Below are 12,995 nucleotides of genomic sequence, written 5' to 3'. Positions count from 1 at the left end.
CACAAGAGAAATTAAAACATCTTGCCACTAAAAAACTTGTACAAGAAGAACAGCTTTATTCAAACTAGTCCCAAACTAGAATCCACCCAAGTGTCCATAAACAGGAAAATGAATAAACAGATTATGGTAGGTCCACACAATGGAATACCTTCAACAATAAAAAAGAACAAATTTCTGTTCATCCAACAACATGGATGATGAGCAAAAGAAGTCAGACACAAAGCACATGTGTTGTATTATTTTCATGTATATGGAATCCAGGAACAGGCAAAATTAACATATGGTGACAGAAAGGACAGCAGTGTTTCCCTCTGAGAGGCTGCCTGGGCACAAGTGGTCAGGAGGCAAGTTGAGGGGTGAAGGGTGTGTTGTTCTGTTCTTCATTTGTCAAATAACACAACAGTTTTCAGCACCATGTCTCCCTTGTGATCTCCACTGCTTCTCCAGGTGCTGCAGGGTACACTGGTTGCTTCTCTGACCTCTGGGAGCATCCTCCACCTACAACAGTAATTAGTGATCCTCTGACCAGTTTTTGTCTTATAGATTTCGGTAGCAATCTCTCATCTGCTCATTGCCCCCTGACAATCTCCTTGTCATTGTGAATCCAATCCCTTCATTAGCATTTTAGGGGGGGGGAGATAATAAAAGAAAAGACAAATGATCCTCTTCAATCTGCAGTCTTTAATCAGAAACTTCTTTATGCAGAATTCAACAAAATAATGTGTCATTTCTTTGATGGTTTTGGGTACTGGTAAGTGACAATAATTTTCTTCTGGTTTGACAAAGAATCCTAATGCCTTCATAACTCTTATGAATACAAAATATTGATTAAAACATTATCAGAGCAATAAAATAATCACCTAAGAACCAGAATTAAAGGCTGAGGTTTAAAATTACTATCACAGAAAATAGCAGCAATTTCTGAAATTCAGATGTCTAGAAAGATTCACTATATAAAACAATAACACAGAAAGATTTATATTAACACAAAGTAGAAGTCCCGGAAGAAATGACTGATAGTCTTGTGAATTTCTCAGTTTATCCGTATCATATTCTTAACCACATCTTATCATTTATGAACTAGTTTTATAATACAAGATGGTATTTCTCTTAACAGTTATAGATCAGAGGAGGGGACATCTTGTTTTATTTTCTCTTAGTTATTAATTAAGAAACATTTTTCAAGGTTAGATTTTTTATTCCATTGTTTTCATTCCTCTGTTTATTCCACCTTGATTTTGTACAAATTTAAAATTTTTTTAATTAAAAAATATACCAGATAAGGGGAGATATCTTTACAATGGTTTTAATTGGGACAGACTGGAATGGACTTTTTCAGTCCTGTGCTTCAGTCTTTCTTAACCTCCTCACTTTCTTCAATTATATCATTGTTTGTTGTTTCAATTCCATTTATTCTGGTCTCTACTGAAACCACTTATTTTATATATGTTGGTTCTTTACAACCTATCCTTTATATATAAAATGTTACAGCCTCCACAAGCATCTTGGAATATTGATGACCGTTTTCACATGGTATTCTTCCTCCCTAGGATATCCATAGGAAATCAGAACACAGACGACAGGCATATCTTTGAGACTGTATTCAGGCAATTCAAAAGATATAAAGTGGAGATTTCAACTGCAATAAAAAAGGCATTTCCTTTCTTTGAGGGTCTTCGTGACCGTGAGCTCATCACCAATATAATGTATGAAGTAAGTGAGGTTTATTATATCACAATCTGGTAAACTAGCCCCATACTAAGTTATGCTTTGATAACCTGAACGCAGAAGTAAGGGCACAAGTAGCTAACTGAGGAGTGTCCTATGAGAAGAAGACCTTTTCAAGTATTTTTGCAATTGTTCAAGTATTGTGGTAAGGTAAAAAAGGAGAGGGAGAGTAGAAACAGGCATTACTGGAGACAGTCCTGCTTCTAACTGAAGGGATGGTGCTCATAGTGACCACTGGCATCAAGGTGAGTAGCACTGGAGACAGGCTGCATCGGAAGCAGGTGTGCTCCACAGATGTTTAATTCCTTGTAGGAATGCACACAGTAGAGCATAAACTAAGAATTAAAAGAATTTTAATGAATTGATGAATAATTTAAATGAGATGATTTAATGAAATAATAATTGACACAGCATTTCTTTTCAATGAACTTCAATTTAAATAGTTAGATCTGAGAACATTAAAACCCACAGGGAATTGATGTCCTGTTAGGACAAATTGGGGGGTATATGCTTGCTATTCTTTCTCCAATGGTTTTTTTTGGGGGGGAATCTTTTTTTTTCCATTTATTTACTTATTTTATTTATGCTATTTCTCGACTCTTGGAATTTGGGTTAATTTTAGCAATAGGTGTTGCTGGAGCTACAGAGATGCAAGTCTTCTCCTTGCCCTACAAATATGCTTTCCCTGTGGTAAAGTTCACAAAAGGGGAAACTGTCACCTGCCTTCCTTGAGCCCTTCCAGGCCAAGTCAGTCTTGGTGAAGGGGCAGGAGTTGTCCAGTCAACAGAATAGCTGCTCGTCTCCTGCCAAGTCTCTTCCTAAAACATTTGACGAAGCTCTTAGAAGCCTACATATCCATTAACTTTGAACCCAAATTTATTCTTCAGAATTGCTCCTTCTTACATCTAATATAAATGAGGGTGGGGAGATCAGATTCACAAATGGGGATTTCTAAGGAGAAAGGATTTACTATTCCACTTAGTAGCCATACAAATACACAGAAATTCTAAACCTTTATGTGAAAAGATACATATGTATGGAAATTGGAATACATTAACCATAAAATCTCTTTCTAGGGCTCTTCTGTAACGTGGAAGTCTGTATTTATATTTTCTCCATTCAATATTTTTTAGGACTGTCAAGATTCTTGTAGAAACCTGGTCCCTGTGTCGAGAGTGGTTTACAATGTTCTCAGTCAGCTGGAGGAGACATTTGACTGGTCGCTTCTGGAAGCTGTGTTCAGTGAGGTCAACCGGCAGGAATATCCTGATTTAAATCACATTTATGAAAGCTTTGTAAAAGGTAATTAGCTTATTATCTACCTTTTGATGTTCAAGGCCAATTTTGTTCAACAAGTATATATTGAGCTTATACCACGAGCCATACATGGTGCTGGGTAGTGGGGATGTAACAGTTAACAAAACACACACCATGAGCCTAATTGAAGCTCATGTTATAATGGCTACAGTACAACACCAACCTGGAGCTCTGCTTAACTAGGCATTTAGACTCACAGGACAACTCACAGGACAACCAGAGCCACAGCATCCAATTTAGATAGAAGGACAAATGACAGGGCAGCGGTGGTCTACACAGCAGTCCACTGAGTTCACTACCACCCATCTCAAGCTTAGCTGTGGGTGCAGGATCTATCCTGGCTTGGCAACACCAGATCAATGGGAGTCAGTATCCCAAAAAGTCCAGAATCACAACTTTTAGGGACCCCTAGAGGGACAAGCTGAGTTACAAGAATCACCGCATTGAAGGAAGACCCGAGAATAGTCCATAGATCCCAATCCACATGTAATTTACCAGTCACAGGTCATTTTAAGCCCTAAACCCAGGGTTGGCTTAGTAACACAGAAGAAAGGCCAGTTTCGCCAGATTTCCAGAGTAATGAGCAAGAAAGCTGACTCAATATCAAATCTGCCCTTGAAGGAAAACTGGTTTTTCACTTTTTCTCCTCAAATAATCACAAAAGCTCTTCTCTTCCAGGAACTATTTTTGGTACTATACAAAACTAAATCTTGGGGCTTCCCTGGTGGCGCAGTGGTTGAGAGTCCGCCTGCCGATGCAGGGGACACGAGTTCGTGCCCCTGTCTGGGAAGATCCCACATGCCGCGGAGCGGCTGGGCCCGTGAGCCATGGCCGCTGAGCCTGCGCGTCCGGAGCCTGTGCTCTGCAACGGGAGAGGCCACAACAGTGAGAGGCCCGCATACCAAAAAAAAAAAAAAAAAAAAAAAAACTAAATCTTGACTTTTTCCTGAGAAGGCATAATTTATGCTTTTTAAATGCTGGGGCGACTCGCACCTACACTGGCTGCCATCTACCTGCCCCTAGAGGAGGTTGCTGCCGCCGCCTCCTGGACTCTGCTGTCCCTGAGAGCTCGGGTCAGTGGCCAAAGTTAGAGGCTGGGGACTGTGACCAGGGCGTGACATCTCTCCTATTGCCAGGTCCCCACCTCCATCTCATGTGCTGAAGCCCCCAGTGCCTGCCCACAGGCCTCCTTCAACTCTTCTGGGCTTTGGGCCATTGTTCTCCTCGCACCTTCCGCCTGGTTTTGCTGAGGCTTGAAGCCGATGTCCTGGGGAAGACAAAGCAGCCATGGCTCTCACAGTCCTGTCCATCTCACCCCCTCGAAGGCACTGTCCCAGGAGGTGCTCCTGCCATCAGCTCTGGGGCAGCCCGGGCTCCACTGCCTCCCCTGGTGTCTCCTCCCCGGACTCCTGGCAGGAACCCACCCCCTAGGCTCCCTGGTTTATTTCCTTCCTCCTACGCTTGCTGGGTCACCTAGCTGCAGGGGCCCTGGGCTGGTGTCCTGGCCTCTCCTCGTTGGGGCAGCCTCCTGGGTCCCTGGTCCAGGAGTCGTGGGGACGTCCTGCAGTGCTGCCACAGGCACTCCCTGCTTGCGGCTTCAGAGTGTCCTTTGTGGGATCTGGACCACTATGGGAACCCTGTCTAGTAACCCCACCACACGTGTCAGCCCCTCTGCTTGGTCTCTTTTGGAACCGCTCATCCTCCCCAGCACAATTAAGCCCAACCCTCGTCTTATCTAGTCCCATCTTTATTTTTATTTCTTTTTAATATTTATTTGGCTGCACCAGATCTTAGTTGCAGCACGCTGGATCTTTGAGGCAGCACGCAGGCTCTTTTAGTTGCAGAATGCAGGTTCTTAGTTGTGGCATGCGGATCTAGTTCCCTGACCGGGGATGGGAACCTGGGCCCCCTGCATTGGGAGCTCAAAGTCTTAACCACTGGACCACCAGGGAAATCCCTAGTCCCATCTTTATAGCTCTTGGGCTTTCCCTTTTATACACACAGATCTCTCTAGGATCCTACCCCTTCTCCAGAGGAAGTCTCTGTTTCTTCCTTACAGTTTGAACAGTTCAGTAAACACATTTCACTTTCCTTATTTATCTTGACATGTGCTTTCCCCACGATGTGAGGTTTATTTCACATAACTGACAGGATCAGGATGTTTCCACGACTCCTTTATCCTTACATACAAGTGGCTCAGTTCTGGGTGTGGAACATAACAGTTCCCTTGCTGGGGCTTCTATTCTGTCCAAGGATGATGGGGGAACTTTACCATGAAGATTGGGACCTGCTGAGCTCTGAGTGACCCGAGGGCTAGGAATTTCTAAATTTGTAATTTTGAGATGATGTTCCTGGTCTCTGGTGGAGATCTCTAATTGTCTTCTTCTCTGTCCCTCTCTTCAGCAATCCAGGAGAAAATTAATCATGAAGAAAGCAATGAAGAAGAGAGGGAGGAGAGGCCTACTCTCCCACTAAGCCTTGAGCAAGGTGATTGAGACAAATACAAAAGCGATTCTCATCTGCTAAGAGGAAAAGGAGAAGGGGAGGTAGGAGTCCGAGTCCTGAGCAAACACTGAGAATCAGGGAAGAAATATTGAAGGACCATGGAGAAGGTGGCGAGGGGTGTCTATATGAGCATCGAACGAGAGGCTGAGTCCTGGAGAAGTAGCTGTGACAAGAGATTGTTGGCCCAAATACCAAGACAAAGGAAGAGGAACCCAGGGTGTCAGTAACCAGATTTAAAGAGAATGACTACCTGGAAGTAATTGTGATTTAGAAAGACTCCTGTAGGAGAAGATCAGTGTAAAGGTGTGAAGGGCTAAGGACTATGGGCCCAAGGTCAACGTCAAAGAGGAGACGCTTGATGATGGCAGAAGAAGGGACCGATTTAAACGTGGGGGATATTGTTCAAGAGCAGGAATGTTCAAGGAGAAAGGCAGTCATACAGAGACAGAAGCGAGGAAGTGGTAGAGACGTGGAGGAGAGGATGTGGGTATTTGAGAGACAGAGAGGAAGAAAAAGAAGAAATGAAAGGAGAAAGGGGTCAGGGACACAACAAAAACAACCAAGTTATTAACAGCTCACTTGATTGAACATTTATTCTGGCAGTTGTGGGATTAGTGCCATTGGATGATGTTATCACTTATGTGCCCATTTTGCAGATAAGGAAGCTGAAATCTAGATAGACCATGTAAATAGTCGTCCTGGGGTCAATGAGCAAGGATGGACCCAGGCATTCTGAACCCAGAGCCTGTGTTTGCAACCCTGGATAATACCTGGTAACCTAATGGAAAAGACAGAACCATGAAAAAAAAAAAAAATAGGGAAACATATAAAGAGGGAAAGATACTGAAAAAGAATCCCAAGGGCTGGAGAAAGTGGAGAATCAGACACTGAATCCTCATGGAAAGGCCAACAAGACCTGCACAGGGAGGGAGTGGAGTAAGAGGGAGTGGGGAAGAGGCAGCAGGACTTTGCAGGAAGTAAGGGAAGGCCACCAGTCAGGGGCAGCTCTGGGGACACAGGCAAGTTCACTATGACCGTGGGAGTCAAGATAAGCCATCACTAGTTACTGAATGGCTGGTGGAGGTCACCCAGGGAGATGGCCTGGCCGAGGCGCTCTCAGCCAGGGTGCCACTGACCTGTCTTCCAGTCTATGGACTGGAGTTTGACTACAAGAGTTGGATGAGATCCACCAGGTCCAGATGGTCTCTGTATTGATATCTGCAGGGGCTCTTAAACTTCTTACCTATAAAAAAGGGATTAGGGGAGGTTGGCACAGCCCATACTTCAATATCTGAGATAAACTTTTAATTTTCCCCCCTAGGAACTTGGGAAAACTCCTGTCAAGTCCAGACTTGCTGTTGCAGAGAGTCCTCATCTTATGGTGGTCTGTTCTTGACTCTGTTCTATGATGCTTTGCTGCTTGTGTCCCATTCTGGACTGTTCTGGGGGCGGAGTGGATGCTGCTTTGTAACAAAAAATTGTCAGTCTTTGCATCTGCAATTTCTCCGAGGATTTAGATAACAGAGCCTTCGTACTCTGGGTTGCCTGGGAGGGTGGCTCCTTCCATGCTCCTTAAACGCACTTGCTGCCAGTCCCTGAAGGCTCTGGGCCTGGACCTTTTGCCCAGGTGCCTGGCTTCACAGTCTTCTGCTCTGTCCTGCTTGATCAGGCAGCGACCTCAGTGCTTTGATGTCATGTGCAGCAGTGGCCAGTGCTGCAGCCGAAGTGGCGGGGGAGCAGGGGATGAGCGTTCCTCAGGGGACAGGGTACCTCCCCTGCCGGGTCCCTCACCCAGGGCCATGGACACCAATTGCCTCCCGTGCAAACCCTCTCCCTCCATCCCTGGAGCAGAGGCCAGGAGCTGCCCTCCAAACACCAGGCAGGCGTCCGAAAGAAACCTTTGGTACTTCAGCAACCAATAACCACTGCTTACAGCGCTTGACCTCCATTAGCCCATAACACTCTTAATAGTGTTATTATTTAAAATATTATTATTTCCCTGAGTCTCAGTGTTCTCATTTGTAATGAAGGGATCATCGTACCTATCTGTCATGAGGCTATGAAATGGAACAATGATGCAAATGCATTACCCAGAATGACTGATACTAGGTATTCAGCACGTGTTTGATCCTGAGTAAAAAATATTGGTACAAAACAATATATTGTTAATCTAAAACATTAATCATAATGATTTGATTTTTCCGATCACAGTATACTGTATATTGACGCAGCTAATAGTTTATTTAATCTTCCCTCAAACCTGAAAATGAGGTATATATTACCCTTGTTTTTCAGAGGAAAAAGTATCAGCTTAGAGAGTTTGGTTATTTGCACAAGTTCATCCAACTGAGAATTGGGATTGAACTCTGCTGTGAATAGCGTCACAGCAGGAATTCAGGTGCCCATGGCCTAGCTTCAAATTCTACCTTGTGATCTCAGGGAAGTGACTACCTCTTTTTGTCCCTCAGTTTCAACATCTTTAAAAAGGACATGATAATAGTACCTACTTCAGAGGGTGCTGGATTTTAAACAAGTCATATCCTGTAAAGCATTTACAATCATGCCTGGGGGTTCATCAGTGTTCCGTGCATTTGTTATTATTACTACATTTAATTAGCATCATTATTTGTATCTGGTGCCGGAGTCTAAGCTTTTAACCATTATAGTAAACTTTGGGATTTTCTTCTCTCACAGATGTCCGTTGGATTTACTGATTCCCCAGGCTGGAAAAGCAGTGATAAAAGCAATACCAACTTCTGGCCCAGGAAGATAAATTGAGGGTCATAGTTTCCCCATGCTTAGAGCACACTAGTCTATAATAAATTATAAATCTTTATTCCATGACTCTCCTTAGGAATTAAGGAACATAGAAGAGGCTCAGGGAACTTCCCACAATATGAAAGGCTCTTATTATGTAGCTTCCAGTCGGGATGTGTTATTTAAGAAAGAATGTTCTAAATTAGTAATACATTTTTAGAAAAGAAAAAACTTTCAGAGTGATTTCTGAAAACACAGTTATACTTTTACCAAATCACACTTATTCAGAAAGTTAACATTTTAAAATACCCCAAAATGTATGAATACATATTAGCCATTCATCTATTCGTACAGCTGGTGGGAACAGGAAGGGGTGAGTGGATGGCACTGCGACGAGTAAGGAGCAGAGAGAAGGGATTCTACATGTGTGTGTGTGGCGGGGGGTGGGGGGGGGAGTGGAGGGAGGAGGCAATGAAATTCTTTAAAACTCACAGTGTGGTCTGGGGGCAACCCTGCCAGGAAGTGGAATCCCAGAGCATCTCAGTGATGGCGAGCAATGAATATAAAGAGAGAAACTTCAACCTAGGACCCAAATGATACACAACAGGCCACCAATAAGTGTGTCCAAGAGTGTGACCCAACAAGTACGGCGGGCTGTGACATGCACAGTGACAGGAAGGGCTGTGTCTCATGCCCACCAGGATGTGGCACAAAGCATGCACCAGGACCCACGTTCTGTATTAAAACCTTGGGAAATAATTTTAAATCATGCTTTACGTAAATTACTTTGTTTAGAAAAGCACTAAATGAGAAAAATCCACACTGCACTGAAAAATATGTCTATGTATTCATACATTATTGAGGCCGGTGGGAACAGAGTGGGATGGGTGGATGGAATCAATAATGAGCAGAGAAGGTTTGCCATGGGGGAAGGGCGTGTGTGCCGGTCCTGGGTGGTTTACCCAGGGCCTCATTCCTTACCCTCCCCTGCTCTGCCCTTGCTCTCTGGCCACTGGCCCCTGCGGACTTGCTTGCCAGCTCCCCTTGCTTCTGGCTCCCCGCTGGGCTCCTAACGTGGGAGACACTAGTAAGAGAGTGGGAATAAGGGAGAAGCCAGGTGTTGCCCCACCACTATCTCCAGTGGCAATTCTAGGAGTGGCTGCATCACAGCCTTGACTCCACCTTCCACCAGGCAGGCCAGCCACGGTCCAGCTTCTGCCTACCCAGTGACCTCAGCCCATGAGCCCACCCTCCGTCCCTCCCATAGCTTTCTGTTGACTGTGCTTCAGGTTGCTGCATTCTTCCACTTGATCTTCTCTGCTCTTCCATTCACCAAGTAACCAATCCCTGGATTAAATTTCCTCTGCTTTAAAAGCTTAAAAATGTTTGTATTTTCCTGTTGGACGCTGACTGATGCCAGAGGAAAACAAAGTATGATGAATCAAAACATGATTTAGGTATGACCTCACCTGAAAATGCACTCTCGAATCACCTCTGTGAAACAGAACAGATAAATGCAACGAGGCAAGATACAACCAGTGACCCAATCGATGCACTAGAAAGCCAACAAGCAAATGAACAATGTGCCCAAGAGTCTGAACCAGCAGGTAAGACTGGCTGGGTTTGCGTGAGTGTGGAATGGCCAAGAGGTCCTGACTAGTGGCAGAGAAGGAAGTAATGCACCACTCAAGGAGACATCTATTAACAAAGAAGGGGAAAATCACACAGATACACAGAGGGCAGGAATGGGGCCTGATATATTGATGGGAGAGACCTGGAGGAAGAAAGTGAGAAAGGAAAAACTAAGAGACAGAAGGCAAAGAGTTGCAGAGCCCCACCGGGGAAGAGAGACAGAAACAAAAGTCGAACAAGTCAGGGAGAGATCGGCTCCAGAATCAATGAAACATGGTACTTTCACGGGGTGAAGGTGGCAATATACGCAGACAGCCTGTAAGTAGAAACATAAGAAGGAAAGAGAAGTCGGATGAAATGCAAGAAAATGGAAACAGGGCAAAGCAAGTCTCTGTGGTCTTTTTTATCTTCAGAGTCCTGCGAACAAGTACCTATCCAATCAAATAATGGTGATGCAAGAAAAGAGACACCCAGCCCATTGCCTTATGAGGAAGAAAGTAATTACTTACCAATTTTCTAATTACATCTTTGTTTTTCTATGAGAGTAAAAGCTCTCCTTTGTTCTCCCATACCAATACACCCCTTCCCAATCCTAACACTGTCGAAGACACACAGCCTTCTCCACAACCTCTGGCTGATTTTAGCAGGTGTAAGTTGCGAGGGAGAAGGAGAGCTGAGCTCTTTAGTGGATGGGGTGTCCCTGGGAAGAGAATGCAAAGAGGAAGAATAGGAAAAGGTGGACTGTGGAGCACCAAATAACAAAGTACAAGAGTGAGATAGATTTTAGATAAATTGACATGGAATCAAAATAATGCCATGTTGTGGAGGTGATGAAAAGAAATAAGTTGCAACTTACTTTTCAGAGGTTATAACAGAAACATGTAAATCATGTAAGATGTTGCAGGTCAGATTTGTAAGTAAGGAAGCCCAGGTGAAGGGCCTTTTAGAAGGAAGTGGCAGGTAGAGGGATGTGGTTTGTTGGACAGTGGCACACAGGGAGAACTTTGGTGATGATTTGAATGCTTAAATGAGGAAAATATATAGAAAGACAAAATTGATATAGAGGAGACATACGCAGGTCATAATAATAATTAAGAAACAGGGATAGAGTAGGAGAAAGTAGGAAACGTAACGGAGAATGGATACATTGAAAAAGCAGGTACGGGACAGCAGGGTCAGGTCTAGGGTGAGACCCTGGGGCACATATAAGGATTATCTTACCCTTGGCACATTTGTGTGCCCCAGGCACCTCCTTTGCCTGGTCCTAGACCCTGCTGGACCCTGGGGACAGTGATTACAAATGTAGAGGAAAAGAGATGAATAGAGAAAGATACAGATGAAAAAGAATACCAATAAATAGAAAAATGGGGGTAGGAGAGGCACAAAGAGAATAACTTAAAGGACAATTAATTAAAAATTGGTAGAGAGTGGGCCAAACAGAGAGAGGAGACAAATCAAGACATTGCCCCATTTGAGGAGACAGTCATCAAAACAGAAGACACAAGGGACTGTTCCTAATACCATTGAGAAGGGTAAGGTATCTGCAATGATCAAAATAGCCCTGTAACCCCCTCAGATAAAAATAGTCCTCTCCTCAGGCATCTCACCCTCCCCATGGTTTAAGTACCATCCATCATCTATTGATTCCTAGATGTACATCTCCAGCCAGACCTATCTCTAGACTCATTCCTCCAAGTGCTTGAAGATCTGTATTCAAAGATCTGATGGACATCTCTATTTGGAAGCTGTATCAGTTATCTATTGCTGTATAAAAAAATAGTCCCAAAACTTAGTGGATTAAGCCAACCATGGTTTTGTCACTTCTGTCAATCCTAACTTTACACATAGCCTATGACTCAGCAATTACATTCCTCAACAGATCAACATAAATGCATATTATCTTCATCAAAACACATACAAAAGAATGTTCATCATAGCATTATTCATAGTATTCTAGAGCTTGAGCCAGCAAAAATGGATATTTTATGGTTTTATTTTTTAATGGATAATTTCTATAAAGGAATATTATATAGTGGTGAAGATAAATATACGAAATGGATACAGATGACTATCACACACATGTTGACTAAAGAAGCCAAATCCACCCCTGCCCCTGAAAAGTCAGAGGGACAGAGAGAGAGAGCAAGAGTGAATGATTCCACTTATATAAATTTGTATAAATTTTGAACTAGTAAAATCAATCATCTATGGTATTAAAAGTGTCAAAGTGGTGGTTAACTTGAGCAAGATACATCTGGACAGTTAGTGGGGCATCTCTAAGAGGTTTCTGGAGTGTTAGTAATCTCCTATTACTTGACCAAAGTGATGGTTACCCAGATATGCTTGTTCTGTGATAATTCAAAATTTATGATTTATGCATTTTTATCTATGGGTTATACTGCAATTGTGATTTTTATTTTTGAAAAGCGAAAAATCATCAAAAGATGAGAAAAGTAAGTGAAAAGAAAGTAAAAACAAACCTGAAAATTGAGAGAGACACAAAGAAAGGGAAAGATTGAACAGCAGCAAGGAGAAGGGTCGGGGTGAAGCCTCCCTCCTGCAGTGGAATTACAAGGAGAAGGCTGTTAATGCTAATGAACAGTGCTTACTACCTTTTGGAGTGCCAAATTAAAATTCTTCATTCATTACAATTTGATCCAGAAGCAACGCTACCCAACCATGGATTTCAAATCAATTCCTGTTCTGTCCTTCTGGTGGATATAAAGAAGGAAAAGCCATTTTTTAACCCCAAAGTTGAATGGCAAACCCAAGCAAGGACTGACTGTAACCAGGCACCTGATGTAATAGGTAAGGCTGACACAGTGTGGAGCAGGAATCACAGGAACAGGGCAAGAGGCTGGGGCAGGTCAGAGGCTGGTGGCCACGGACAGAGGCAGGAAGGGGAGGGAACCAGTGCCCTGTGCAGTGAGTTTAGCAGAAGAGATTCCCCAGGAACTGGAAAAATATCAAAAGACAAAAGGGGTAAATAATAAGTATTGATGTCCAAGAGACAATTTCTAAGGCAAGAGAGGGAAGTATGGGGGTACAAGGTAAAG

The 12,995-nt window shown here is 43.4% G+C and overlaps 1 protein-coding gene across 1 annotated transcript in view; it reads left to right on the top strand.

The window, feature by feature from the left end:
• Positions 1-12,995, top strand: part of LOC132522023 (nuclear body protein SP140-like protein) — an 87,352-nt gene that overhangs the window by 35,007 nt on the left and 39,350 nt on the right. The window contains 6 exon segments of the mRNA XM_060151889.1: positions 1,551-1,713; positions 2,862-3,030; positions 5,449-5,532; positions 9,765-9,914; positions 10,353-10,436; positions 12,601-12,747. Coding sequence (XP_060007872.1) covers positions 1,551-1,713; positions 2,862-3,030; positions 5,449-5,532; positions 9,765-9,914; positions 10,353-10,436; positions 12,601-12,747 — 797 coding nt within the window.

Source organism: Lagenorhynchus albirostris, chromosome 6 (genome assembly GCF_949774975.1).
Source record: "Lagenorhynchus albirostris chromosome 6, mLagAlb1.1, whole genome shotgun sequence".
NCBI lineage: Eukaryota > Metazoa > Chordata > Mammalia > Artiodactyla > Delphinidae > Lagenorhynchus > Lagenorhynchus albirostris.
This window is presented reverse-complemented; position numbering and strand designations above follow the sequence as displayed.